The 26,426-nt window shown below is 43.2% G+C and overlaps 1 protein-coding gene across 4 annotated transcripts in view; it reads right to left on the bottom strand.

Moving 5' to 3' along the window:
* Positions 1-20,196, bottom strand: part of HGSNAT (heparan-alpha-glucosaminide N-acetyltransferase) — a 108,576-nt gene extending 88,380 nt beyond the window's left edge. Inside the window, exons 1-3 of one of the 4 annotated variants that reach the window (XM_030194548.1) lie at positions 20,006-20,196; positions 4,864-4,979; positions 3,452-3,588 (exon numbers count right to left, since the gene is read on the bottom strand). In XM_030194548.1, the coding sequence (XP_030050408.1) occupies positions 3,452-3,588; positions 4,864-4,979; positions 20,006-20,108 (356 nt within the window). In that variant the 5' untranslated portion in view covers positions 20,109-20,196. Of the gene's footprint in view, positions 1-3,451; positions 3,589-4,863; positions 4,980-18,184; positions 19,076-20,005 lie in introns of those variants that run through there. The other 3 variants (XM_030194549.1, XM_030194550.1, XM_030194551.1) reach the window with 3 other exon arrangements.
* Positions 20,197-26,426: the final 6,230 nt, after the last annotated feature.

Raw genomic sequence — 26,426 nt, 5'->3', positions numbered from 1 at the left:
TTACAAACAGAAAACAATAACAATGAGAAGCTATAATAAACCCCCCACCACCCTTTACTCTTCCAACCCCAACAATAGCTGACTTCTACTACCCCGAAGAATCCTAATCCACCCTGTTAAATTGGCTAGGGGTACAAAATACAACCCGTTCTGTACGCCCCAGAGGGGAGAAATAAGCCCTATGAAGCACTGTTATGATTTTTTAATCTGTGGATGAATAAGAAGTCATCAACAATCTCAGGATTCAGTCTCGCTCTCCTGACTTCCACAGTCCTTCCTGCAATAGATGTCTTCTTAGAAGATGTGCTGGAAACAGGAATATACAGGATTCCCTATGCAAATTTTGCTAGTTGTGGCCAGCAATGTTTGCTTGTTTTTCCAAAAAATACAAATATTGTCATCTGCGTCAATCAAACAAATAACAGTCCAGTTCATTAACAGGCTTCAAAGTAGAAAGTGACACGGGGGCAAAGTTTGTCTCCACTCTCATGGGATCTATCCCCATCCCCATGTCATTCTCTACAGGAGAGTTCAGAGCGGGTGGGGCGCAACTGGTTACAGAGGGCAGAACCATAGGAGCTGATTTCAGCAAGGGACAAAAAGGGTCCAAAATACAGGATGGACAGTGGTTTAATGAGGGAAAAAAGGGACAACAAGCAGGGAAGGGGAACATAGCAGGGAACTGTATCTGTAACAGAAAGGGGCTCATTTTCAAAGCACTTAGACTTACATACAAAGTTCCACAGGTTACTATGCAACTTTGTAAATCTAAGTGCTTTGAAAATAAGCCTCAAAGTCAACTAGCTGCAGTGAGAAACAGCGGAGATGTGTGTGTTGTAGAACCCAGGAGCAGAAGGAAACAGAAAACAAGCAGTCCAAATTGAATGAGAGGGAAGGAAGATACGGCAGCAATTTCTTTACAAAAAGAACTGACTCCTCTTTATATTTAGGGCTTCCGATTTTAGGTTTTAATTGATGAACACTAATAAAATACCCCAAAGCAAAACAATTCCAGGTGGTATTTGCTGGCTGGACACTGGAAAACCACCACCTGTTCTATCACCTCTTCCTGGCTTGTCTTGCATCCTCCCCTCAGTTTTGTGCCTTTTTAGTGCCGACGACTCCTAAGTGATACAAGTGTTCATCTCAGACTCCAAAAGGTACTCAGCAACAGTACCTGTGGCATGAACACCCATTTTTAGAAGCGCTAACCAGCTAGAAAACATCTAAAAACAGAAGCCCTTCATTACATAGATAAAAAGGAATAGAAGTTCAGACATCAGATATATGGGTTCAAACCAGGATAAAAATCGTCATCCTTCCAAAAAACAAAACAAAATCAGAATACCCCAAAAGCTTCACGTTCCCTGGGGCTGATGCCTTCAATTTTTTTAATTCCATGTTGATATCCTTGAAATGTGCCTGCATCCCAGAACAGTGACAACCAGAAGAAAATAACTTAGCATGTGATCTACTGTGTGATCTAAGGCTCAGGGGAGATATGATAGATGTTTATAAAATACTGAGTGAAGTGGAACAGGTAGACATGAATTGTTTATTCTTTTCAAAAATACTAAGGCTAGGGGGCACACAATGAAGCTTGTAAGTAGTTTTAATTTTAAACAAATCAGAGAAAATATTTCTTCACTCAGTGAGTAATAAAACTCTGAAATAGGTTGCCAGAGAATGTGGTAAAATCAGTTAGCTTAGCAGGGTTTAAAAAAGGTTTGGATAATTTCCTAAAAGAAAAGTTCATAAGTCATTATTAAGATGGACTTGGGAAAATCCACTGCTTATTTCTAGGATAAGCAGCATAAAATGTATTGTACTGTTTTGGAACCTTGCCAGGTATTTATGACCTGGATTGGCCACTGTTGGAAAAAGGATACTGGGCTTGATGGACCTTTGGCCTGTCCCAGTATGGCAATGCTTGTATTCTTATGTTCAGTGCTGAAGCCCGGACACGACCCGGCACTGAATATCTGGGAATAATGTCAGTGGTATCGGCAAAATGCTCGCCATTGATGGCTGAATATTCACCCCATTATAGATTGGCATACTGCTCTAATCTGATACTGCTCTAACAAACAAATCTCTACAGTACTAACCATAGTTGGTACACTGTACAGCAGAATATATCCAGTAAATTAACATGCAAAAAAGTCTAAGAAAAAGATGTATTAGCATTACTTAAGAGGAACTTGTGTTCCAGGTTAACAGCTGCCTCACTGACAACACAACAACATAAGCATTGCTATACTGGGACAGACAGAAGGTCCATCAAGCCAGTATCCTGTTTCCAACAGTGGCCAATCCAGGTCACAAGTACCTGGCAAGATCCCAGAACAGCAAAACAGATTTTATGCTGCTTATTCTAGAATATGCTGTGGATTTTCCCCATCTTAATAATGGCTTATGGATTTTTCTTTTAGGAAATTTTCCAAACCTTTTTAAAACCCTGCTAAGCTGTTTTTACCACATTCTCTAGCAACCAATTCCAGAGAATATTACACATTGAGTGAAGAAATATTTTCTCCGATTCATTTATGTGGCACTGGTTAACGCATAGCCTGAGTCGATATTCAGAACTTAACTGGCCATGGTTGCTACATAAAGGACAGGAGTGTGTTTTATGCGGTCCCATTTATGTGGTTACCCTAGCCGGTTAAGTGCTGAACATTGGCACAACTGGCAAAATGCCAATTCCGCCCCTGAATGCCCCCAAAATAGCCGGCTTTCATTTAGGCGCTGTTAATTTTCAGCACCGATAACCAGTTAAGTGCCTCTGAAAATTAGTAGACAACCCAGAAAAAGCAATTTAACCGGTCAGCGACCATTTCTGGCTGATTGAATCATTTTGAATATTGACCAGAAAGTGTTTTTGTGGAAGGATGCATGCTTGAGAAACAAATGTTGAGAGAGAGAGAGAAAAGGGTCAGAAAAATGTTTCTTGAGAAAAAGATTTGCAATTCTGAAGTGCTAAAATGGAATTAGTAGTAAATGAGGAATTTAGGAGGAAAGATTCAAGGGCAAAAGATGGACCACAAATCAAGAGAAAAGGGGTGGGGAATTCATTCAGTAAAAGCTTACTTTATACAGAGAGAAAACCTCAACAGCAAAATCAGAAAAATGTTCAGAAGGAAGGAGGAAAGAAGTATAAAAGAAGCAGATGGAAGAATACTGGAGAACTATTAACAGTTTTCTGATTGAAAATATTTTTGAAAAGGAGCAAAACAGTAAGGATAGGAAAGATTGTTGATCAACACCACAAACTGAGCAACCACCACACTCAAGCAATGTATTCCTGCTGATAAAGTGAAGACATGGGGTGGACCTGATGCAGGCTGGTTTAACTTTCGCAGCAGCTCTGTGCGGATCAGGACAAAGGGTGAGTCTGTCAATTTCAATCTTTCTCGTAACAAGCATGCAGCATCCGACGCCATGTACACACCTACACATCTCTTGGTTTTTGGCGGTATCATTAAGCTGCAAGGTGACTGGGTGCTGGGAGTCAACAGGAACAGCTGCCACGTTGAATGGTCTGGACGTCACGGCCCCAGGAACAATGACCAGTCTCTGATACAAACACTTAAGAAGCACACAGAGCAGATAGAGAATACACATTATTACATTTTAATATCTTTCCTTAAATATTAATTTCCAGTTTTACATGTATTTGCATCATCAGTGGCGTTCCTTGATCAGCTGCCAGCTGGGGTGGACCGTTGCTGCACCCCCTCCCCTAGTGCAGCGTCGTCCGCCCCCCCCCCCCGCCGGCACATCACCTCCAAGGCCCCCCCCCCCCAGGTGTATTCTTCTTACCTGTTGAGGTGCTGGGAGCAGCTTGCGCGGCTGTCGGCTCCACTGGATCCCTGCTCCCTCTGCTCCGGAACAGGAAGTAACAGCAGAGGGAGTAGGGAACCAGCGTAGCTGACAGCCATGCGGCTGCTCCCTACACCCCTCCTGCAGCGTGCACCTGGAGGAAGACCACCCCCACCGCCCTGCCCTCGGTACACCACTGTGCATCATCAAATTCACTCCTCACTGATCCACCTGGATATAACGTTCAACCAGACTGTTCATATCAACAAGCCACATTACATTCTCAGCCAACTTTCATATAGAGTACAAGACAAATGTGAAAGAAGCGAGTTAAATCAACTAACAATGAATTCAACTAGCACACCTGAGCTGGCAGTGGGAATCAAGTTCTGCAGCTCCTGCTGAATCCCCCGTTCAGGATTTGGTCAGTGAACCCTAACTTTATAAAGCTTCCAGCTAGTAACAGCAACTAATACAGAGACTAGATAAAGATGTAAAATCTGACAAAGTACAGCACTGCATGGGACTGTAGATCGTGTCAGGGCCAGTGGGGCTCAGCTGTGACCTGTAGGAGATTGTTTAGGCCTCTGAGGTAGAAAGATGAAAGGACTACCAATGCTAGTTCCGGTAAACTACTACTACAAATCATTTCTATAGCACTATCAGTCGTATGCAGTAGTAGTAGTATGGGGGTGGGGGCACAAAATGGATCAATTTTTCAGTTGAATCCTTAACTTCTCCTGTGCAAATACAGGACAATCCAAAACTGAGTAGGACCCCCACACACAAACCAAGAGCAGCTATCAAACAACCTAATATTTTTTTAATCTGTCAGTAGCAATGTAAAATAAGGGATTGTGACTAAACTATATTGGGGGGGGGGGGGGTGAGGAGGGTTTCACCTTGAGATAACAAAACATGGGGTAATAGAAGGAAGTCATTTTCACAGAGGCAAAACTACGTTTGAATTCTTCAAAACAATCCTGAAACTGAGAAATTACAGTTGCAGTTAACATTTGTTAAATTGAAAACATTCCTGACCTGGTAACAATGATCAGAAAGCCAGTACACTGTGAAACTTTCACCACCCACATTGTGAATTAGGAGCAAGGCCTGATCCATTTTCAGCTCCAGAGGTCGTTCTCTGGACAAATCTACTGAGAACAAAACAGGAAAAGAGAGAGACTTGTCAACATCAATCCTACAGTCCAATTCAAAAAAAAGAACAGCATTAGAAAACAAACGAAAAAAAAAAAAACACCACACCCAACATTTTCAGTATTCCCATTTGTTGACCACAAGTGAAGTATGTCTCACTGCTAAGAGTCTGCAAAAGAAACAGAGTTCCACTAATACCCCAGCTCAGGACATGACTATTTAAAAGATCACTGCACACCCGTCTTACACTTCCACAGACCCTTCATCATCACTTTTGAAGGTAAAAGGATTGACGTTTGACAGCTATAAGCACTTCACTAAAAAAGAGAATCCTTATATTCGTGTGCCTTTATAAACATCTATGGTCCCATCTCTGGTCTGCGCACACCCCAAAAACAAATATGAGCAGGTACTGGCAAATACCTATTGAACAGCAATGCTGACAGCAAAGAACCTTGAGGGATCCCGGAAAAAAACAGCAGCCAAATTCACCGTTCCAACACTTGCAATGCTCAAAGACTACAATTAACACGTGATCAAAAGCTGAGGCAACAAACACCACCAGCAACCAGCACCATCTCGGTGCTCCGGCAGCCACAAAACCTGTTCCGATATTCCGTACAAACTCGCAAGCACCTTCAATTGTGCAGACATCCCCAGCAATAAAACTATACAGATTTATTTTTTAAAAAGTACCACAAATGTTTAAATATATATGACAACTGGAACAGAATGGTATTTATAGGGCAATTCTATAAATTGCACAGCTGTGAAGGGGGCTGACCAGCCCATAGTGGCACAAGTGGTAGTTTTTCCTTACAGCGGCAGCAAAAGAGGCCATTTTAGAAAGGCTTCTCCTGCTAACGCTGGAAGCGAAGGCTGCTCAGCGGGAGATCCCAGTTCATCAGTAGGAAAGCAGGAAATGACCCACAAAAGCGGGAGATTCAGCAGGTCTGAAATTGGCATCTCAGTTTAGGTACCCCACTGCTGTGTGCTTAGCACCAATTAAACAGCAGCATCTTTGTGCTAAGGTTCATAATGTCAGCAAAGGCATCTAAATGGCAGATGACGTTTAATGTGAGAAAGTGCAAAGTGATGCATGTGGGAACGAGGAACCCGAACTATAACTACGTGATGCAAGGTTCCACCTTAGGAGTCAAAGACCAGGAAAGGGATCTAGGCGTCATCGTTGATCAAACGTTGCAACCCTCTGCTCAGTGTGCGGCAGCAGCTAAGAAAGCAAATAGAATGTTAGGTATTATTAGGAAAGGAATGGAAAACAAAAATGAGGATGTTATAATGCCTTTGTACCGCTCCATGATGCAACTGCACCTCGAATACTGTGTGCAATTCTGGTCACTGCATCTCAAAAACGATATAGTGAAATTAGAAAAGGTACAGAGAAGGGCGATGAGGATGAGACGACTTCCCTATGAGGAAAGGCTAAAGTGGCTCGGGCTCTTCAGCTTGGAGAAAAGATGGCTGAGGGGAGATGTGATAACCGTCTATAATATAATGAGTGGATAGGAACAGGTAGACCTGAATCGCTTGTTTACTCTTTCCAAAAATACTAGGGCTAAGGGGTATTCAATGAAGCTACAAAGTAGTAAATTTAAAACAAATCGGAGAAAATATTTCTTCACTCAACATGTAATTCAATTCTGGAATTTGTTGCCAGAGAATGTGGTAAAAGCAGTTAGCTTAGATGGGTTTAAAAAAGGTTTGGATAATTTCCTAAAAGAAAAGTCCATAAGCCATTATTAAAGCGGATTTGGTGAAAAATCCACTGCTTATTTCTGGAATGTAGCATAAAATGTATTGTACTGTTTTGGGATCTTGCCAGGTACTTGTAACATGGATTGGCCACTGTTAGAAACAGGATGCTGAGCTTGACTGACCTTCTGTCCCAGTATGGCAACGTTATGTTTTTAATGTTTTTTATCTGCTCTGCAAATATTGTGATCTGATTGTTGTGTTTCTAACTGGTTTATTGATATCTGTAAATCTGAAAACTAGATTTCAGATTTCAAAACTGCCAGAAAGTATTAGAACTCTCTCTCTTTTACTAAAAATGTGCTGAGCTCTCCCCCTTCCCCACCTGGTTTTTCTGCAGACAATTTAAACGCTTAGGTGTGGCAAAGCTTCTGTTGAAAGAGCTGGGCAGCCTCGAGGTCTTTGCTTGTCTCCTGCCTGAAAGAAACTCACACCAGTGTTGCCAGGGCTGCGGGTTTCCCGCATAATTGGGTGGCTTCCCGCGACGGCGTTTTCATGCCGCTTGTGGGTTGCGGTTTTTTGGGCGGCTTTCATTTTGGCTGGGCGGGGGTTCTTTTGTTGGCCGAGTGCGGTTTTTCGGCCCCGCGCGGGGGGGGGGGGGGGGGGGGGGGATAATGACGGCGGAGGCGGGGTTGATGCCGGCAGACACAGATAAGACTTGTGCTGGCTTTATTCCTGGCTATCCCTACCCTACAACTGTAGTTTTGGACATTTCTGGTGCATTTCTTAACCTTGTCTTCCCCTTGCCCCAACCAGCTGTGTAGAAAAGTGGCTTAATACAGTTCTACAGATAGGTTTTACAGCAAACACATTCCACAGGTTTTAAGTTTAAACCCACCCCAAGACTGACACTTCCTAAACAGCTTTCCTAAATACACTACTTATCACAAATTAACTCCACCCTAATTACAACTGTCTCTGATTGCCTGTATGGGGCTGAGGAGTAAAGTTAATCTTGCACACTGTTAACCCCATCATAGCATACCTGTTCATATCCATTCCAAAAAAACAGGATGACTCTTATTCTCTGTAATAATTGTGGTGCTTTAGTTTCAAGGCCAATCATCTGGAGACTTAAGGCTTGTCCTGTCATCAGCTCACCAGTTTAAAACAGGAGCTCAGTAAAGTAAAGCAGGAATTAGATGCACTTAAAGCAACTTCTAAGACTGCACAAAATCAAGCCAAATTCACACCACTGCCTCAAAGGATAAAACCACCTAAGAATAGATGGTTCACGGTAGGCTCAGGCAGACTTATGTGACACAGAAGCATCCGCCCTCACAAGTGGTGCCCCTACAGAATTCTTTTGCTCCATTACAGCACTGTGATGTTCCCAAAAATAGAACTGAGGCAGAAGAAAAAGAAATGAAGGTGGAACAAAAAGATATGAAGGTACCAAAAGAGAATAGACAGCCCCAAATCACTAATGTTGAAACACACACCAGGAAATGTAGATGGAAAGCGATGACCACAAATGCTCGAAGTCTAAGCAATAAAGTTCATGACCTTCAAGCCCCAATGTTGGAGGCAGACTTAGACGTTGTTGCAATCACAGAGACGTGGCTCAATGGTTCCCATGAATGGGATGCAAACATACCAGGCTATAATCTATTTAGGAAGGCTAGAGATGGTCGAAAAGATGGAGGAGTAGCTCTATATGTGAGAAATGATATTGAGGCGACTGAAATGACAGGGACCTGGGGAAAGGAAGAAGTGATATGGATCACCTTAAAAAGAGATAAAACCTCTGTCCACGTGGGTGCTGTCTACAGACCCCCCGACACAATTGGAGGAACTAGATAAAGATCTGATTGCAGATATTCAAAAGTTGGGAAAGAAGAGAGAGGTGCTGTTGCTGGGAGATTTCAATCTGTAGGATGTAGATGTGACGCTGGATCTGGTACACACAAATGTCCGAGTGTGTGCCCACCTGGGCAGCAGTGTCCATCAAACGGTTTGGTTTGATATGACAGCTGAAGTGGAGGGCGGCCACTCAAAACTCAAAGTCCTGGATTTCAAGCTGACTTTAATAAAATGGGGGAATACCTGAGGAAGGAGCTGATGGGCTGGGAGGACTAACAAGAAGTGGAAGGGCAGTCAGTGGTCCAGGCTGAAAGAAGCTATAAATAGGGCCACAAACCTTTATGTAAGGAGAGTAAATAAAAGCAAGAGAAAAAGGAAACCGATATGGTTCTCCAAGCAAGTGGCTGAAAAAAATTAAGGCTAAAGAGTTGGCGTTCTTGAAGTACAGAAAAACTCAAGAAGAGGAACACGGAGAGGAATACCGGATGAAACTGAAAGACGCCAAGAGAGAGATATGTCTGGCGAAAGCACGAGCAGAAGAACAAATGGCTAGAAAGGTAAGGAGGGGTGACATAAATTTCTTCAGGTATATTAGTGAAAGGGGGAAGACTAAAAAGGGAATTGCGAGACTGAAAGATGCTGCAAACGGCTATGTAGAAAATGATGAAGAAAAAGCAAATTTGCTAAATAGATACTTTTGTTCTGTTTTCACAGAAGAAAATATTGGAGAAGGACCACGATTGACTGACAAAAGTACATATGAAAATGGAGTGGATATAGCACCGTCCATGGAAGAGAGTGTGTATGAACAACTTCAAACTCCAAAGGTGGACAAAGCCGTGGGACCGGACGGGATCCACCTCAGGATATTGAGGGAGCTCAGAGAGGTTCTGGCGGGTCCTCTTAAATATTTGTTTAATAAATCCTTAGAGACGGGAGAGGTTCCGTGGGAGTAGAGAACGGCGGATGTGGTCCCTCTTCACAAAAGTGGTGATAGGGAAGAAGCTGGAAACTACAGGACGGTAAGCCTCACTTCGGTTATTGGAAAAGTAATGGAAGCGATGCTGAAGGATAGTGAATTTCCTGGAAGCCAATAAGTTGCAAGATCTGAGACAACATGGTTTTACCAAAGGGAAATCGTGCCAAACGAATCTCATTGAATTCTTTGACTGGGTGACCGGAGAATTGAATCAGGGACGTGCTATGGACATAATCTACTTATATTTCAGCAAAGCTTTTGACACAGTTCCCCACAAGAGGCTCTTGAATAAACTAGACAGGCCGAAGATAGGACCCGAAGTGGTGAACTGGATTAGGAACTGGTTGACGGACAGACACCAGAGGGTAGTGGTTAATGGAATTCGCTTGGATGAAGGAAAAGGTGAGTAGTGGAGTGCCTCAGGGATCGGTGCTGGGGCCCGATTCTGTTCAATATATTTGTGAGTGACATTGCTGAAGGGTTTGAAGGTAAAGTTTGCCTTTTTGTGGATGATACCAAGATTTGTAACAGAGTGGACACCCGGGAGGGAGTGGAAAACATGAAAACAATCTGCGGAAGCTAGAAGAATGGTCTAAGTTTTGGCAATTAAAATTTAATGCAAAGAAATGCAAAGTGATGCACTTAGGGACTACAAATCCACAGGAGACGTATATGTTAGGTGGTGAGAGTCTGATATGTACGGACAGGGAGAGGGATCTTGGGGTGATAGTATCTGAGGATCTGAAGGCGACGGAACAGTGTGACAAGGCGGTGGCCGTAGTGAGAAGGTTGCTATAGAGAGAGGTGTGACCAGCAGAAGAAAGGAGGAGTTGATGCCCCTGTATAAGTCGTTGGTGAGGCCCCACCTGGAGTATTATGTTCAATTTTGGAGGCCGTATCTTGCGAAGGATGTAAAAAAAAAAAATTGAAGCGGTGCAAAGGAAAGCAACAAAAATGGTATGGGATTTGCGTTACAAGACGTATAAGGAGAGACTTGCAGACCTGAACATGTATACCCTGGAAGAAAGGAGAAACAGAGGTGATATGATACAGACGTTCAAATATTTGAAAGGTATTAATCCGCAAACGAACCTTTTCCGTAGATGGGAAGGCGGTAGAACTAGAGGACATGAAATGAGATTGAAAAATGTCAGGAAGTATTTTTTCACAGAGAGAGTGGTGGATACTTGGAATGCCCTCCCGTGGGAGGTGGTGGAGATGAAAACGGTAACGCAATTCATAAATATGTGGGATAAACATAAAGGAATCCTGTTCAGAAGCAATGGATCCACAGATGCTTAGCGGAGATTGGGTGGGAGAGCCGGTGGTGGGAGTCGGGGCAGACTTCTACGGTCTGTGCCCTGAAAATGGCAGATACAAATCAAAGTCAGGTATACACAAAGCAGCACATGAGTTTATCTTGTTGGGCAGACTGGATGGACCGTACAGGTCTTTCTCTGTCGTCATCTACTATGTTACTATGTTCTTATGTAACGGTGCACCCCTTACACCATGTCAATTGTGGGCATAAGTTAGCATTCTACAAACGACAGGTGTAACTGGCAATACGTCCAGAGCACACCCATTGGGCACTGTGGCACTTACATGCTACCTTATAGAACAGAGTTTAGGGTCTTATTCTATAAAGGTTATAATCCTAAAATGTATGCTCCTAATTTTTTAGTATAATTTACTCAATGTATGCTCCTAAATTAGGAGCATAATCTATTTTGGAGCATAGCGTATGCTCATAATTTAGAAGCATAACCTTTATAGAATAAGGCCCTTAGTGTACATAGGTGCCAGTCTATTAGTGGCAAGTAACTGTAGGCACCATTTTATGGAATTGCTCTGTTAGTGTTCTACTCGGCTTATCTATGTTCAGAATGAGCCTATTTGTGGTCTACTTACTCATTTATGATAAGATTTTGCAGTTACTGTGGATTAATGGCCAATAATTAAAAGAACAATACCTCTCCAAAGTCTGTACGTTAATTGAATGACAGAATGTCAAACACACCCAACAAAGAGAAAATGTGTAGCATGCGTTAACTAGAACATAAGCATTGCCATACTGGAACAGACCAAAGGTCCATCTAGCCCAGCATCCTGTTTTCCAACAGTGGTCAATGCAGGTCACAAATACCTGGCAGGATCACAAAGAAATCAATCTTTTCCTTGTTATGGGATAAGCAGCAGCTTTCTAGAGTGAATAGGCAAAGTTGTCCGGCCATCTCTAATGAATGCACCATGTTGAAGCACCAGTGTTTTGCTTATACCACTCAATGAAGCTGATGTAAGCGAAACCTGGATCCAAGTCAGAATGGAATTTTGTATATTGGAAGCACCATATCTATAAACAGTAGCCATTCTTCAATGGCGTTTTTCAGCAGTGCCACATGCTCCAATGGACGAGATAATGTTTTTGTGTGAGATTAAATTAGATCCGAGATAGAACCAGAACCAATGAAGGTAGCGCAAAAGAAAAGACACTCCCAAAGCACAAATAAAACTCAAACCAGAAAATTGTTATTATTAGGGGATTCCATTATCAGAGGCATTAAACTCTGGAACACAGTTCAAGGGGCTCAGCAAAGTAAAATGCCTTCAAGGATCCTCAGCTAGAAAGAGTACCAGGCAAATACAGACTATAATCAGAGAAGAGAATAAGGGTTCCAATGCTGATGTTGTTATCCACCTGCGCACAAATGATCTAGCCAATAATACCCTGCTTGTAGCATAGAGAGCTTTTCCGGAGTTGGGGGAGGAGTTAAAACCTTTGGTACAGACTGTAGCTTTTTCTGAAGTTCTACCTACTTATGGAAAGGGAGAGGAAAGACTACAAAATACTGAGAATTTCAATAAGTGGCTCAAAGCCTGGTGTTACCAAGAAGGTTATAGGTACATAGGAGGATGAGGCAATACATGGAAAAACAAGACTATATCGTAACGATGGGCTGCATCTCATTGTGGCAGGAAAAAGAATCCTTGGTGAGAGATTCAGACAATATATGTCCAGGCATTTAAACTAGAAGCTGGGGTTGGCAATTGGAAGCAGGTCAATTCATGTAGTCACCCCCCCAGCAAAAGATAAGCTACAACAGTAGTAAAGAAAGCAATGAAAACAATGATCTTAGCAATTCACTTCTTAGCAATACCACAGGAGGTGAAACTAAACAAAGTAAGACTGCCACTGAAATGTAGCTGGAAAGCAATGACCCTCAAATGCTCACAGTCTAAGCAACCAAGTTCATGATCTACAAGCCCTGATGATAGCAGCAAATTTAGATGTTGTCGCCATCACGGAGACATGGTTCAATGATTCCCATAAATGGGACACAAACATACCGGGCTATAATCTATTTAGGAAGGATAGAGATGGTCGAAAAGGTGGAGGAGCAGCTCTGTATGTCAGAAACAATATTAAAGCGACTGAAACGCAGGGGATCTGGGGAAAGGAAGAAGCAATATGGATTGCTTTGAAAAGAGAAGATGGAACCTCTATTCACACGGGTATTGTCTACAGACCTCCAGCACAATCAGAGCAGCTTGATAAAGATCTGGGTGCAGATGTGCAAAAGAAGGGGAAGTGCTATTACAGGGTGATTTCAACTTGGCGGATATGGACTGGAAAGTTCCATCTGCAGAATCGGAAAGAAGTAGGAAGATAGTAGATGCCTTTCAAAGTGCTCTGCTCAGACAGCAGTTAGCGTATCTGCCGGAGGATGTGGTAACAGCAGTTAGCATATCTGGGTTTTAAAAGGTTTGGACAAGTTCCTGGAGAAAAAGTTCATAATTTGCTATTGAGACAGACATGGGGAAGAAACTACTTGCCCCGGGATTGGTAACATGGAATGTTGCTAGTTGGGTATCTGCCAGGTACCTGTGACTTGGCTTGGCCACTGTTTGGAAAACAGAGTACTAGGCTAAATGGACCATTGGTCTGACCCAGTATGGCTACTCTTATGTTCTTATGCTTTTTAGACCTGGTAATTTCCTACTGCTTTTCTATACTTCTAGCTCAGAGTCAGGACTGGGATCCAATGTCATAAGCCTTCACACTCACAACCACTTAAGTGTTTTTTTTTTCTCTCTTTTCTACCACTCCTCGCCTCCCAACATACCTGGTCTAGTCACTACAGGCTGTAGAAAGAGCCCCTGATGCACTGCATCATGGGTCCTGAATCTGGTGATTAGGTGTCACCCATAAGCAAAGAGCATGCCACTCACAATGGGTTGTGAATGTTCCCTTCCACAGAACCCCCATTCAGCCTGATGAAACAGAAGACCCAATTTGGGGATCAAACTGTGGACCTTCTGAAGGCATCCCAAAAAAAAGACATACAAAAATGAGGAGATTTCTTGGACTAAATAAATGCAACTATTTTGAGCAAGGAGATAAAGCTGACAAGTCATCATGATGGAGCTAAAGAGCAAAACAAAAACATGAATATGAGGTACCACTGGGGAGTAAGGAGGATGTGTGTGAAGCATTTATTTTCAAAAAAATGTACAGCTTAAGAGGAACCTATTTAAGGATATCTAAATGTAAAATAGTCCAATTATCTAATGAAAACAGCAGCAAAATTCATGTGTTAATAAGAAAGGAAAGAAACTAAAGCGTTCTAAGCTAGGCTAGCTAGGGTCTCTGAAGAGGACAAGTACCCTAGAGTGTGGTGGTTCTCAACCCTCTCCTGGAGGCATGCCTGGCCAATCAGGTTTTCAGATTACCACAATGAATATACATGAGATAAGTTTGTGTACACTGGAGACCCATTGTATACATTTCCATTGCGGGAATCCTGAAAACCTGATTGCAGGAGAGAGCTGAGAAGAACTGCCCTAGATGGGCAAGGCTTTTAACAAGGTGATTGGCTTAGAGATATTACCAAATCCTGCATTCAGGCCTAACATCACTCCTAGGAAAGCTGGAAAATAGATGTTCTAGTTATGGACCGATAACCCTTTAACAGGGGACATGGAAATCTGGTGGCAAAAGCACTTGCTTGGAGAGCAGAGGGATTGATATCTGGACTCCACCAGGGAGATCAAACTGGCTTTAGTAAAGAAAGACAAGTTTCAAGCACTGGCATAATGATAAACATGATCCAAATAGATCAAAAGCCAGTAGTCATGTTGATCTCCCTCCACACAAGAAAAAGGTCTTTGAAAGGGTAGACTGGAAGCACTTCTTTGTTGAAGCACATCAGTATGGGAAAGAATTAAAGACTTTACCAAAAATCAATAGCAGTAGTACTGGCTAACGAACACAAGTCAGAGCTGTTTAGATTTAGGGTACCCATCAGGGCTGGCCATTCTCTCCATTACTGTTTCCAATTCCACTTAAACACCACACCAAAACAAGGAATACAATTAATATCAACAACATTGTAAGATGATGTCAACACAAGCCAATGAAACTTGGATCCTTTTTGAAGAACCTCAACTCTCTGCACCTCTGCTTTAAAGCAAAATGAAAGTTTCTTATACATATCAGGGCTCAAAATCCATACAATAAAGGTACCACATTAGCAATGGAGACTCTGAAGGATATGGTTTACGACAGTTTCCTTTAAAATTGCCCTACATAAGAAAATACTTGGAAATCACATCTATATGCTTTCAAACACTGACTGCATGATTTATAAACCTACTCTAAAAGACAATAAAGGGTGTGCCTTAAATATTAGCTGACTAGGAAGAATTACAGCTATCAACATGACTAAAATGCCACAGCACATGCACTTCTGCAACTGCTGATTCATGTTCCGTATGGATTTTGAAAGAAATTGTTAAGATGTTATCTAAACATGACTGGGATAGGAAAAAGTCAAAATTAGAAGGCAGCTTAACCCTTCAAGTTGAGAGTGGACCAGCTTTCCTGAACTTCAATTTACATTTTAAACACAGCTTCTAGGTTAAAAGTGTTTATAACTTCCAAATGTGGGTGTTTTTTCCTCAGCTAATAAGCAGTTCTAAGGCCGGCCCAAGGGTGTCAAATATCCTAGGCATACCTTCAGCCGTGCATCCTCCCCTCACCTTGCGAGGGCAGCTCAAGGCTCTACCATTGCCCCCCCCCCCCCCCATAGCTCAGCGTTTCCCCTTCCCCTGTGTACTTGCCCTACCATAGCATCTCCACTTCCCCTTTCTACCCCACCCAAGGGTGGACAGCATTTCATCACATTTGGTACTGCCTAGATGGCTCACCAATGGAAAGTTTAACAAGTTTATTTACAGAAGTCTTGATATACTGCCATAACTCCAGTGTCACAAAATGACACAGAGATGTAATTTCAAAGCACTTAGACTTACAAACTTACATGGTAACCTATGGAACTTTGTAAGTCTAAGCATTATGAAAACGAGCCCCATAATAAACTTGAAAACTACCCCTACCCAGTATCCAGCACCCCCCCCCCTTTACTTCCAGGCTATTGTTGATGCCCCCTTTCCTCCTCCCCCACTGGCCCCAAGCTTAAAGAACAACGGGTGTTGTGATTGCCCTGTAAGTACAGGCCCACACCAAGTGCTGCTGTCCCACCCACCTTCAACAGGAAGTCTGCCTTGGTGGGACATGAGACTACTGCCTCCCAAATTCTACTGCCCAAGGTATATGCCTAATCTGCCTAGTGGCTATGCCAGCTCTGGAGAGTATTAATCAATCTGTGTAGATTTGTGTTTTTACCACACAACCACCATTGTTGGATACCTTTTCCAGTTCAATCAAAAGATATAAAAACAGAATATGTGGGGGGGGGGGGGGGGGGGGAATCTAGAGCAGGGGTTCTCAACCTACTCCTCAGGACACATTCAGCAAGTCAGGTTTTCAGCATATCTACAATGAATATATATGAGACAAATTTGCATGCATTGTCTCCACTGTATGCAAATCTCTCTCATGCATATTCATTGTGGATATCCTGAAAACCAGACTGGTTTGGTATGTCAAGAGGACTGGGTTGAAAACCCCTGACCTAGACAGAGGGAGGGTCAGAGCAGTGCTTCCCCAAGACAGTCCCGGAGTACTCCCCTAGCCCAGTGTTTCCCCAAGTCTGGTCCTAGAGTATCCTTTTGCCAGTCAGGTTTTCAGGATATCCACAATGAACATGCATGAAAGATTTGCATAAAATGGAGGCCATGTATGCAAATTAAGTTCATGCATATTCATTTTGGCTATCCTGAAAATCTGGCTGGCAAGGGGTACTCCAGGACCGGACCTGGGAAACACTGTACTAGAGGAAAGGGGCTCTCAACCCAGTTTTTGGGATACACAAAGCAGGCTGTTTTTCAAGGTATCCGAAATGAGTATACATGAGATGAATTTACATGTACTCCTATACTGGATGCCAGTCTCTCTCATATTCATTCTGGGTAACCTGAAAATCTGACTAGTTGGGTGTTTCTTGAGGATCGAGTTGAGAACCCCTGCTATAGGATAAACACTGTTTTGCAGAGGGGTGTTTTACCAGAAATTTGGTTGAAACCTAAAAATAAAAAAAAAATCATCAGCCCTAAAGGAGCAGCAGTTTTTAAAGCAGTAAAATATAAGCAGACAACATAGATCTCAAACAAACATGGGAAACTGGAGCTTGAAATTCCACCCACCCACAATCATGTTGCATTTGAGAGGGCAGAACTTAAATTATGAGGGAATAGGTGATCACCTCTTGCTTCCTGTACTGTGCATTACAAAACTGTAATGGAAGTCATTAGAAATTATTGCACACACTTTTGTAAAACTGAGCATTATTCCTTCTGTACAAGCTGAATGCTAACTGAATAGTGAAATGTCTGAAGACAAGAAATCAACAGGTTTTCTTTTTCAAGCTGAGGTCTCTTACTCTATACTACTTTTTAAATGCATTTTTAGGGTCTCCGTTACAAAGTTACTTTCAACAGTAACAGATTCAAAACCAGTGCTGGGGTTGATTTTGTCCACCTGTCGTCCTGTTTCAGAAACCAAACAAGAGCTGGTACTGTGTTTCCCTTCAATTGTTAACTTGTTCCAGTTTTAAATTTTTTTCTCTTGAGAGTGGCTGCAGTATTTATCAATCCTGTGGCAGAACTAGTATGAACCATAGGAGGCAGGCAGTTGCTTTGGGAGCAATATCAGACACTGAACAGCGGCTACAGGAGACCTGCTGGAGGGAGATACGGCATGGTCTTCTAGTTAATTTCCTTATGTACTTGAATGCGACTCCCACATAGGTACATCCAAGGACTACATCATTTCATCTATAATAAAAGGTTTGCTAACAATACAGTTCATGTTTCAGTACCTTGCAGAATAAAGAAAACCACATTTAGCTTGCAGGGGTGGGGGGAGAGAGAGGGGACAGAAAGGGGCTTGAGGGTGTAAGGAAGTTACATGTTCCCAACTTGCCACAGTCTACAGTGGTGTGCAAAAATCTGGAATAGGCTGCTTGTAAGGTGGGACTGCAATAGTGTTGGCGTTCGTTTTCATTTCTAATTTTTTTTAATTTATGCATATTTAGTGTTATTCTTTCTGGCTTCTTGTAGAATGATTCTGTAATGTTATTTCCGTCAGATACATGTAACACAGCATAACAGACAGGTACTGGTCTATAAATTACAATGTCAGTGTGGCTCAGCTGCTAATATCCATGATATTAAAAAAAATAGAAATACCTTTATTATTTAATCGTATAATGTGGCAAGAAAATAGCCATCTGAATGTGTATTAGTGATTATTAATATTTGGTAGGTCAACTTTTACTCTTGCAGATGGCTTTGCACCATGCTGGCATTCGATGGACCAACTTTAGAAGATAAAGACCTGTGACCACTTGAGTCCAGGCTGCAGTGAGCCCTTGTCACCTCTCTTCAATGCAGCATGGAAACATGCACTGTTATTTCATGCCACAAGTTCTCAACTGAATTTAAGTCTGTTAACTGAGCTGGCCAACTGAGGGTAGAGATCTTCATGGATTTCTTTCAATCAACTGCTTTAATTCAATGACATGGGACATTGTCATCCTTGTATAATCACTTCGAAAAAGTTTTTCTGCTGATGGAACCATGTATTTCTGCACTACCCAAATGTATTTCTTGGTACTTAACATATCGTGGTTGATTTGTAGTCATCCCACCACCACTTGTGTTATTCAACCTCAAGCCCACAATCTTAAATGGATATTTGACAAATTCAAAGACTCTGGCTTGCATTCTTCACATGGAAATCACCTTACATGTGTGCGAGCCTGATCTCCAGATAGGCAGAAAGTGTTTTCATCATTGAAAAATATGTTATCCCCCAAATCTCAAGTCCATTTTAAGTACTGTACTTCTTTAATCCTCAACATTGTACTTCCTCTATGCTTCTGTCAACAGCTTCTTCTTGCTTTACATCCCCTCAATCAACATCCCAGGCCTCTTCTATCCACTGTACAGGAAGAAACTGACACTCCACGGTTGTCAAACCACTGCACCAGTAACTGCACTGACTGATGCTGTGTCCACTTCTGCTGCAGGATCTAATTCTGCTTATAACTGTACTATTTGCTAAGGAGCAGAGGACGCCAGTGTACAAAATTAGTCGCATTTGAAAGCAGAGTGAAGAGGGATACACATAAATTATAATGTAGGATGTTCCACCATGATATCTAGAGTTATGCATACTGAAGCTTCAAAATAGCACTTATTCCAGAATTTTACACACCAGTGAGGAATACGTTCAAATTGCTTTCTGGACATCAAACATTAAAACATGACCCCCTAAAAATACTACTAATAAAATATGCTTTAGATAACATTCACTTTCTCAAATTAAAAAAAAAAAAAAAAGACAGTTCTTTAGCGGAGCCCTCACCCCAGGAAAGTAACGGACCAGAGACTTAAAAAGAGCAGTGCATAAGAAAAAAACGTTTCAAATCTCGTTTTGCGACTGTATTAGCCTTCCAAAGTTAAAACTGAAAAACCTTAAACTCAGATAACTTGTAAAGGAATAATACAAACAATGCGGATAAATACTTATGCTCTGGAGACCGCAATACGTCCCTTAACCCGTGGGGTTAAACGATGCGACAAACTATGGAGCCGGGAATCGGACCCAGTAAAAGGCTGCAGAGCCGACAGCTGAACCCCGACCCCAGCAGCGCTCCGGGGAGAAAGATGAAGCTAGTGCTGGCTCGGCACTCGCCGATTCACCAGTAGGAGGGAGATGGAGACAGTGGGGACTGCAGTGATTTCATAATCTCGGGGTTATTGTCCGATAAATGTTATCCGCAATTAAACTATGTATAACTCTTTTTTTTTTAGTTAGGGCCAGGGGGATGGGACTGGTTTGTGCGCGCCCCCTCCCATCAAAAGATGCTCTGCGGGGCAAATCCTGGAAGGAAGAAGAGCAGAAAGGTGCAAGTGCGAAGCTTCTACTCCCTAAGCAGAAAAAGAGAAGGATCCGTCCGATCATCCAGCGATCCCTCCAACCACAGAGACTCCGCCCGCACTCACCATCCTGCCCGGGGACGGCACTGGCAATGGAGCGGACAGCCAAGAGCAGCGCGGAGCCCAGCAGCGCCAGGCATAGCGCACTCAACGATCCTCCGCTCGCCATGCCCCGCTCCACTGCCGTCGTCGCCTCCTCCCTCACTTTGCTGCTCTCCACCACCTGACGTCTGGGCTCCCCCGCAGTCCTCTCCCCGCTCGTCGTCTCCCTCCACCGCTGCCGCGCGCCTCCCTCCATCCATCACGCACTAGTTGCGTCATCAACAACACAGCCAATGCGACCGATACCTCGTAACGGAAGGCGGGGCAGAAGAGACGTTTAAAGGAGAGAGGAACCACCCCCTGCCTCCGGGGCGGAAGTAAAATTAGACAGAGAGAGAGAGATTGAGATTAGAACAGGAAACGGCATGATGTCAAAAAGCTGAAGCTGCCTCCATCTTAGTACACCTGAACAAAGCAAACAATTCTATCAGCTACTATATACACGTTTCATAGGCGGTCGGTGGCCCAACTGTTTGGGGAGGCTAAAGGGGCGGGGTTAGGGTGGGGCCGTGGGTGGAGCTTAAATCCATAATTGTCTGATAGCACACAGAAAAAAATAAATAAATAAAAATAAAAGCCACAATTAATACCTTTTATTAAATTTAGATATTAGCTATGTAACATATGTCAAAGAATAAAGTGGCTGCTCAAAGCATATACTAACCACAATCGCTCAACTGCAAAACACTATGCACTACTTTGTGCAAAAACACACTCAGAACCTTACTGTACCATAAATATTACACTGGGCAGAACCTAATACACCAATATACCACCCATACGGAAAATGCAGACCGTCAACAATATGAAACAGGGGATCATAATATCATGATACATGTAGAGCCACAAAACACCCTAATTCATGTTTAATGTGGGATAAAATGCCATAAATAAGTAAAAAATATAAACTTTTAATGTTGAGCACCTGATTCTCAAAGTGGACATATTCCAAACACTATAATGAAAATAAAATGATCTTTTCTACCTTTGTTGTCTGGTGACTGTTTTTCTGATCATGCTGGCCAAGTATCCGATTCTGCTGCTATCTGTCCTCTTAACTCCGTTTCCAGGGCTTCCTTTCCATTTATTTCTTTACTTTCCGCCTTTCTTCTTCATTTCTTGCCTTACATCCGTAAGTAAAAGCTGGATCCTCTGCAGACTAGACTGTCCAGTGGATCCAGCTTCTGCCTATTTTCTCCATCGATGTGCAGGTTTTCTCCCTTTTCCCTCATCTTCCTCTCTCTTCCCTCCCCTCCATCCATGCCCAGCATTTTTTCTCTCTCCCTTCCCCTCCATCCATGTGCATCTTCCCTCCTCTCCATGCATGTCCAGAATTTCTCCCCTTCATTCATGTGCATGTCCTTCCTATCTTCCCTTCCCACCATCCATGTCCAGCAACCCTCCTCTCTCCCCTGTCCTCCATCCATCCAAGTCCACCAACCCTCTTCTCCCCTCTAGCCACCCATGTCCAGCAACCCTCCTCTCTCTCCCCTGCCTCCCCTCCATCCACCCATGTCCAGCAACCCTCCTCTCCCCTCTAGCCACCCACCCATGTCCAGCAAATCTTCTCTCCCCTGACCTCCCCTCCACCCATGTCCAGCAACTCTCCTCTCTCCCCTGCCATCCCCTCTATCCACCCATTCCAGCAACCCTCCTCTCTCCCCTGCCATCCCCTCTATCCACCCACCCATGTCCAGCAACCCTCCTCTCTCCCCTGCCATCCCCTCTATCCACCCATTCCAGCAACCCTCCTCTTCCCTGCCATCCCCTCTATCCACCCACCCATTCCAGCAACCCTCCTCTCTCCCCTGCCATCCCCTCTATCCACCCATTCCAGCAACCCTCCTCTCCCCTGCCCTCCATGCACATCCAGCAATTCCCTTCTGTCCCCTGCCCCCCTCCATCCATACCCAGCCCAATTCTCCTCTCCCCTGCCTCCATCCATCTGTGCCAGCGGTGCCCTGGTCTCCCCTTGCTTACTATCTGCCCCACGCCATCTTTAATTTACCTCTGCTCCGTCCCCAGCGTCGACTCGGCCAAATCATTTCAAAACCCGCCCTGCTACCCATCTCTATTCTCCCCTCGCTCCCTTCGTGACGTGATTCGTGCCGCAGAGTCCCGCCTTCTGACATCATTTCCTCGAGGGCGGGACTCTGTCTGCAGAACAAATCACGTCGCGAAGGGAGTGAGGGGAGAATAGAGACGGGCAGCAGGGCGGGCTTTGAAATGATGCGGCCAACGCTGGGGAACGGAGCAGAGGTAAATTAAAGATGGCGCGGGGCAGATAGTAATTAACGGAAAGGGAGGGAAGGGGACACTCACAGCGCCACTCGCCCGGCTAGCCTCTTATACCGGGCGCCTATGCACGTTGTCGTTCACTTATATTTTCAAACATGCTGGCTTGTACAGCATACGGATGTACACAGAGGCAGTATCGGTTAGAGTAGTAATTAGTTCTAAATCGTAATCATTGTATCATTTGAGGAGCTGGTTAGACAGACTGCCTGTATTCCTGCAGAGATGTTTTCACCTAGTAAAGGGACACCAGAATAGTCATATTATGAAAATCAGGTGCTCAGCATTCAGACTTTCTATTTATAAGTAAAACTTTTTTTTTTTTAACAATTATGTTGAAACTTCGGAGCATTTAACATCTTGGGGGGTTTTTTCCCTACCCCTGTGGGCACATCAAAAGAACAGATGGTGTGGGAACTTGCTCTTTTTGTTTAGTGGAATGCAGTGGTGTACTATAAAGATGTACTTGATTTTTTTTTTAGTTACTACTATTTAAAAAAACAGGTATTGAAATGAGGGAAGAGCTTCTTTCTTTAATGCAGAAGTTCTGTCCAGAGGCAGTCTAAATGGAACATTGTCCAGTTCTGTTGTACTTATTTATTTCTTCTTCAAGGTTGTTTGGTTGTAAAACACATTTTTGTTTTCTTTTGGAATCTTTGCCTCCCAGCCGTGTTTTTGTATATAGATGTAATCCCCCATTATAATGGGAATTATTAAAGGTCATGAGAGAACTCTTCAAAGGTTCTAAGGTTGTGGGTGGTAAATGATCCAGGATCCAGCCCAAGGGGTGGATTCCTGGGTAAATTGCAGAGAGAAATGTTTATGGTTGTTGGATGACAGTAGTTGGGGTTTGCACGAGGTCTTTGGTTGCCTCTACCCCCGCTGGGTCCAGGTGGGGGTTGTCCTGGATGGGTTCAATTAATTAAGGCTGACCAAAGAGGGAGGTTTCTGCTGGTAAAGCATTACCCGCGAGGAGGAGTGCTCCATGTGGGAAGTAGGGGATCCCAGCCTGGGAGCAGGAACAGTGACAACTGAAGAGCTGTTCAGATTCAGAGCCAAAGGAAGGAGGAGTGTGGACAGAGAGGGAGGTCTGATCCAAAGGAAGATCTGCTGCTGCACAAGTGCTGCAGGCACAGCCTTAGATTGTTTCTCAGAAGGGATGGGTGTGGACAGGAGGAGCTGCAAATATGTACCTACTGTAACAGGGGCATAGCCAGACATCCAGTTTTGGGTGAGCCTGGGCCCAAGATGGGTGGGCAGAAGAACTCCGCCTTGTCCCACAAGTGATATGGTCTTGCCCTCTCTCGCCTGCATGCCATATGGTCTCTCAAACACCTCCCCTCCCTCGCATACCTTTTAAATAGCAGATTTTCACCGGCAGCGAGCAGCAACTAATACACACTACTCATGGTGGTCCCACAGCCTTCCCTCTGATGCAACTTCCTGTTTCCGCATAGGCAGGAATACATCAGAGGGAAGGCTGTGGGGCTGGTGTGAGCAGTATGTATCAGTTGCTGCTCACTGCAGGCAAAGATCTGCTATTTACAAGGTATGCAGGAGGGACAGTTGTTTGGAGTTTTTGATTGGTGGGGCTTGGGCATCCCTACCAGTCACATCATAGGTGTGCAGCTACTGGGTGGGCCTGGGCCCATCCGGGCCCACCCTTGGCTACGCCATTGTACTGTAGGATTATAAATTGCATAGAAGATACACCAATATCCCTAAGTTTGGCTCTGGATTTATACTTTGCATCTGATACCAAGCTGGATTACAACTTTTACTATTTCAAAAAGGATTTAAACTGCCTTTTGCGGAATATTCAGTAAAGTTTGGTTATTTTGCATAATTGTCTGGACTGGAGTCTTTTCTTTGCATGAGAGTGAGAACTTACTTTCTGGACTAGCAGAGAAAAGTGCAGAGTGGTATAAAGAGAGTAAAACCCCAGTTCAAGACCCTACGGCCTTCAGGATTTTTATGCGGCCTCAGCCTGCGCTCAGCTCAGTGTGTGTAAAGGAAATTTTCTGCACAGTTATTAACTTTTGTGGCCTGGGTCAAGAGTACCCAACCCTGAGAGCTGGTAGGTGCCCAGGATGCTGGTGAGCGATTGCGACACCCGGCTTACATAGATGAGTGTGATTTTATTAGGCAGGCAAACAATACAGCACCAAAATACAGTAGCAAGCAGCACACTATTATCCGCCAAGTTCATACAAAGTTAAAATATGCTCAGTGGAAAATAAATTTGTTGGCTGCCTGCTATGTGAATATTCCATCACTGTTTCATTATTGCAATGAAGTATTACATATTATGGCCATTTGCTTTAAACTTTGATTGTTTTAATTTGTTTATCTAGACATGCAGATGCAGATTGTTAAACCCAAAAGTGAAACCTAAGGTTGCTTAAGCAGTTTGGTATAAACTGTGTTGTTCTGTAGAAGTTGTTGTTTACTTTTGCAATGTGTATATGGATGCCTATTCTGGTGTGTGCATATGATAATGTTTGAATAACTGTCTATACTTATGGCTATGATTTCTGAACATGTAGCATCATTAAATGCCCATTCAGGTATGTATGCTAATCTCAATTTTGATAAATGTGTGAGACATACCCATCGACTTGATCACATGATATTACTGAATTCTATTATTCTCTCTCACTGTATTTTCAAATGTAAGCCACATTGAACTCGAGTTTGCTTGGGATAATGTGGGATGTAAATGTCAAATTTAAAAAAAAAATCTTTTATCCTCCACCTTTTAAGGCACTGCCTATTCAGCTGGAACAGCTTTAGACTTTTTACAGATGGACCACGCATAGGCAGTCTGTTATTTCTAATAAGCTTTTGCTATTGTTTTGAGTGAACCAATATGGCAGCAAGCTCCACCTATTGGCTTCAGCCCACATTCCGGTCGCCATAGTTAAAAAAAAAAAAAAAAAGATATAGCGGAATTAGAAAATGTTTAAAGAAGAGCAGCCAAAATGATAAAGGGGATGGAACTCCTCTCAAAATGAGGAAAAGCTAAAGAGGTTAGGGCTCTTCATGTTAGAAATGAGACAGCTAAGAGGAGATATGATTGAGGTCTACAAAATACTGAGTGGTGTAGAATAAGTTGAAGTGAATCGATTTTTTTTTTACTCTTTCAAAAAATTCAAAGTCTAGGGAACACTCAATGGACTTACATGGAAATACTTTTAAAACAAATAGGTGGAAATATTTTTTCACTTAGCAAATAGTTAAAGCTCTGAAACCCACTGCCAGAGGATGTGGTAACAGCAGTTAGCGTAGCTGGGTTTTAAAAAAGGTTTGGAAAAGTCTATAGACTGCTATTGAGACAGACATGGGGAAGCCACTGCTTGCCCTGGGATTGTTGCTACAATTTGGGTTTCTCTTAGGTACTTGTGACCTGGATTGGCCACTGTTGGATCTACATAGTAGATGACGGCAGAAAAAGACCTGCACGGTCCATCCAGTCTGCCCAACAAGCTTTAATCCCTTCTGGAACCACTCTGTCAGAAAGAAGGTACATGGATCCAATTGCCTCCTTAATCCAACAAGCAATAGTAGTTTCAGACGCCAACCCTTGGAAGATCCACCAAACAGAACAAAAAGAATGTCTGAATGACAAAATTCTTCCGTACTTTGTGCGTATTCTTGCAAAGTACGCTGCACAGCCAGCTTATGGAGTTGGCACTGCTCCCCCAAGCCAAGAGAAGAATTGAAAGTGGGCAAAGACATTGACTGATTCACATGAAAAGACAAGAGTACTTTAGGTAGGAAAGAAGGAACTAGTCGCAAGATGACTCACTCCCTGGAAAACTCCAAGAAAGGAGCTCTACATGATAGAGCCTGCAACTCCGACACACTCCAAGCCGAAGTAATAGCTACCAGAAATAGATTTGACACACAAATCAATGAAAGCATCTGAAAAGTTTGATGAACCAGCATGTAAAGGACCAAATTAAGATTCCAAGAGGGAACTGGGCTAGATGGACTATTAGTCTGACCTAGTATGGTTATTCTTATGTTATTATGCTGTCTCCTGTTCTCAATCTAACCTCCTTGGAGGAAACATCCCCTGCTTCCGGGT

This window comes from Microcaecilia unicolor, chromosome 2 (genome assembly GCF_901765095.1).
Source record: "Microcaecilia unicolor chromosome 2, aMicUni1.1, whole genome shotgun sequence".
Taxonomy (NCBI): Eukaryota; Metazoa; Chordata; class Amphibia; order Gymnophiona; family Siphonopidae; genus Microcaecilia; species Microcaecilia unicolor.
Note: the sequence above shows the minus strand (reverse complement) of the source record. Positions and strands in the feature narration are given on the sequence as shown.